The sequence below is a fragment of the Zingiber officinale genome, chromosome 2B (assembly GCF_018446385.1).
Source record: "Zingiber officinale cultivar Zhangliang chromosome 2B, Zo_v1.1, whole genome shotgun sequence".
NCBI lineage: Eukaryota > Viridiplantae > Streptophyta > Magnoliopsida > Zingiberales > Zingiberaceae > Zingiber > Zingiber officinale.
Genome location: NC_055989.1, coordinates 3450219 through 3453538, shown reverse-complemented (window position 1 = coordinate 3453538; position 3320 = coordinate 3450219). Strand labels below are relative to the sequence as shown.

The window sequence follows — 3320 nt, the reverse complement described above, 5'->3', positions numbered from 1 at the left end:
TAAAAAATAATAATAAATAAGTACAGGCCCTTGAATTCATTTTAAACGCTTAAATGATGTCACCAATAGATCTCTAGATCAATTTCAGATGTCCCAAGTATCATCCGGATGGTTCCGCACGCATAAATTCGCAACATATCAAAATATATATGATATTTTTTTTTTAATTTTTGTAAGCTCCCTTGCATCAATAAAATTTTGTAAAAAATAAAATTTAGGTATGTACGGGGTGCATGGGATAAAATCTATACGATCCGACCGATTTAATGACCCCAAATTTATTTCAATTCCAAAACTATGGGACAAAGTAAACGTTGTAATTTTCGTAGAAAAATCAAAGATATACAGCCCCCGGCACAACTTTTTCAGCGAACCAAAGTTTGGGCGAAATATCTACCGCCGCCGTTAGGTCGAGCAGTTTGTTTACAGAGCAAAATCAGCAATGTTTCGACGTCTCTCCGCCGCCGTCCACCGTCAACTTCAGGTGACTGCCACTCTCGGCCATCGTCGGACCGCCGCCGCCGCCTCCTCTCGTTCACACTTTCTGGGTTTTGTCAGACCCTACTCTGTCTCCTCCGTCGCCGCCGACGATCCCTCATCCCTAATCGCCTCCTCCCTCACGAGATCGTGCGGGATCTCCGACCATGCCGCCCTCTCCATCTCCAAGAAAGTCCAGCCCGACGCCCTCGACAAAGCGCTCTCGGTGCTCGCCGTCCTCAAGGACTACGGCTTCGAAGAAGCTCATCTCGTCCGCCTCGTCGACCTCTATCCTCGTTCCCTCTTGATGGACGTCGAGAAGACCTTGATGCCCAAGCTGGAGTTCTATTGCGGGATCAGCCTCGTCGGAACCGCCCTCCCGGAGGTCCTGTCAGCGAAACCCCGGCTGCTGACGGCCAGCTTGGAGAAGCGATTGATCCCCAACGTTGAGTTCCTCAAATCGATTTTGAAAACGAATAAGAACCTCGTGGATGCCCTAAAACACTCGCCTTGGTTGATGGCCTTCGACACCAGAACTGCCGTTCTTCCCAAGGTCGATGCTCTGCGCGCATATGGCGTACCCGATGATGTAATCTTAGTGCTTTTGACCCGTTGCGGCTACGCTTTGGTGGCAGATACAGATCGATTCAATGATGCCTTTGACGCGGTAAAGAAGATGGGTATCTGTTCGAAGAAATCCACATTCGCCTATGCCCTCGGGGTGCTCGCTATATTCCCCAAGAAGAAGTGGTTGGAGAAAATGGAGAACTTGAGGGAATTGGGGTGGTCGCAGAATCATATCTTGGAGGCATTTGCAAAGTTTCCTTACATTGTGCGGGCATCGACTGAGAAGATAAGGAAGACTGCCAAGTTTGTGGAAGAGAAGCTGGGATGGACACCGGAGCACACAGTGAAGAATCCGTTCGTCCTGTCGTTGAGCCTGGAGAAGAGGTTGATGCCCAGGTATGCCGTCCTGAGCATTCTAGTGCACATGGGATTGATCAAGCCTTGCTTCATATGGAGTCATTTCAAGATTTCGGACAAGAACTTCCTGGTGCGATTTGTGACCAAGTATCAGGAGAAAGCTCCAGAGATAGTTGAAGCTTATCAAAAACTGAAATCGGATATATGACTAGACAAATCTGCTAACAAGCAAACTCTTATGTAAGACAAGGTTTGCCTCTTACACCATCCATTGAGATGATCTGAATTGTTCAGTTGTTGCCTTCATCTTCGCTAGATTTTGTTGCGTTAACTTAAACTCAGTTTAGGGCATGTAGCTTGTTGCTTAGAGTATGATTGAGATGAATACTCATATTAAGCTTTTAAAAGTTGATTTTTGATTGATCTAGTTGGCCCTATAAGACTCAAATTATGTTGTTGATTTTCCTTTTGTGGGAGTGATATTAGTTAATAGTGTCTTTACTAATTTTAATTGTTTTATCCTCTATTGATTCTGAGAGTGTGACTATGTGGGATGGAATGAAGAAAATCATTTCACTGAAAGATCTGATCAGTGATCTTAGCGTTCCTTGGGCACTCACTCATCCACTGTTTCTAGGATAGTGGAGTGAAAATGAACTTAACCAAGGAACAATGTTTTACTTTAAGGACTAAGTACATTTTCTTAAGGTTCTATTATGGTTGTGATATTTATTAATCCCATGGGGGATAGGAGAAAAAGATGATAATTTTGCTTGAAACGCATGTGAGCTACATGAAGCTACAACCTTAAAGTTTACGAGAAACAAATAGAGTTTGATAGTATTTCAAATGCGAGCCAATTTGCTTAGACTGAATTTGCGACCTTAGCAATAAAATGCTATAGAAAACATGTTCAGTCGTTAGACATAGTGACTTAGTGTGTCTCATGCTATCAAACCTTAGCAATAAAAGGTTTTGGGGGAATAATTCATTAAAATATCTCTAATATTTCAAGTCTTGATTATGTTCCTAAAGTTTTTGCGGAGCCATTTATGTCCCTCATGTTTTACAAAGTATCTCAAATTTATCACCACTGTCAATTCTTCTATTTTCTCTAATAAAATCTTTCATGTGAGATACGCATGATCATTTTCAGTGCCCAACTTGCTCGCTCGCTCACATCAGGGTCAAGGAGGGAGGCGAAGGCAGAGTTCTTGCGGTCGGCAACAAGCTCGAGGAGGAGCGGCCGAAGCTGAAAACATCGGCCTTGACAGAGAGGGTGTTGTTCGTGACAAACTCAGGGGCCATGTAGCAGTTGGCGCCGGCGACACGGGTATGGAAGTGGGTATGGTCCTCTGGGAACTGACGTGCCATGCTGAAGTCGATGATCTTGGGCATCCACCGTGTTGAATTATAAAGTGATGTTCTTAGAAGACTAAGTTAATCTAGTTTATTGCGTGTTAAATGGTTTATTTTATAATTTGGAAATCTAATCATTGATAGTTTTGTCCGAGTCTTTAGGCATTTAGAACGTGTTGTGTGTGATCCTATTTTATAGGATCACCCCCTAGGGTTATCGCCCTCTAGGGTTTTCCCTTTGCCTAACCGTAGCTAGGACTTTTGTCTAAGTACATTTAGGACTTTCCTGCAAACTCATTCAAATATGTTAACCACAAATAACCTTAACTTTGAACCCTTTGTCATTTATCAAAACTCAGGTTCGATCTTCAGATGCTTCCTGCACCAACAATCTCCCCCTGTTTTATTATGCCAATAAAATTCAGAGTTAAGTAACATATGAAAGTAGCATACCTCATCTCTTGCTAGAGCAGATGGCTGCGGCCCACCTCTCTTGGCTAGGATCCCCTGAGCAGTAATGTCTATATGCACTAAGGCTAACTAACGCTGACCGAACTCAT

The 3320-nt window shown here is 43.3% G+C and overlaps 1 protein-coding gene across 1 annotated transcript; it reads left to right on the top strand.

Annotated features, from left to right (window-relative positions):
• The first annotated feature begins 328 nt into the window (after positions 1 to 328).
• LOC122045106 (transcription termination factor MTERF2, chloroplastic-like) lies at positions 329 to 2914 on the top strand. The gene is made up of 2 exons (XM_042605177.1): positions 329 to 1651; positions 2558 to 2914. Exon 1 carries the CDS (start codon positions 443 to 445, stop codon positions 1607 to 1609), a length of 1167 nt encoding a protein of 388 aa, XP_042461111.1. The 5' UTR covers positions 329 to 442; the 3' UTR covers positions 1610 to 1651; positions 2558 to 2914.
• The last annotated feature ends 406 nt before the right edge of the window (positions 2915 to 3320 follow it).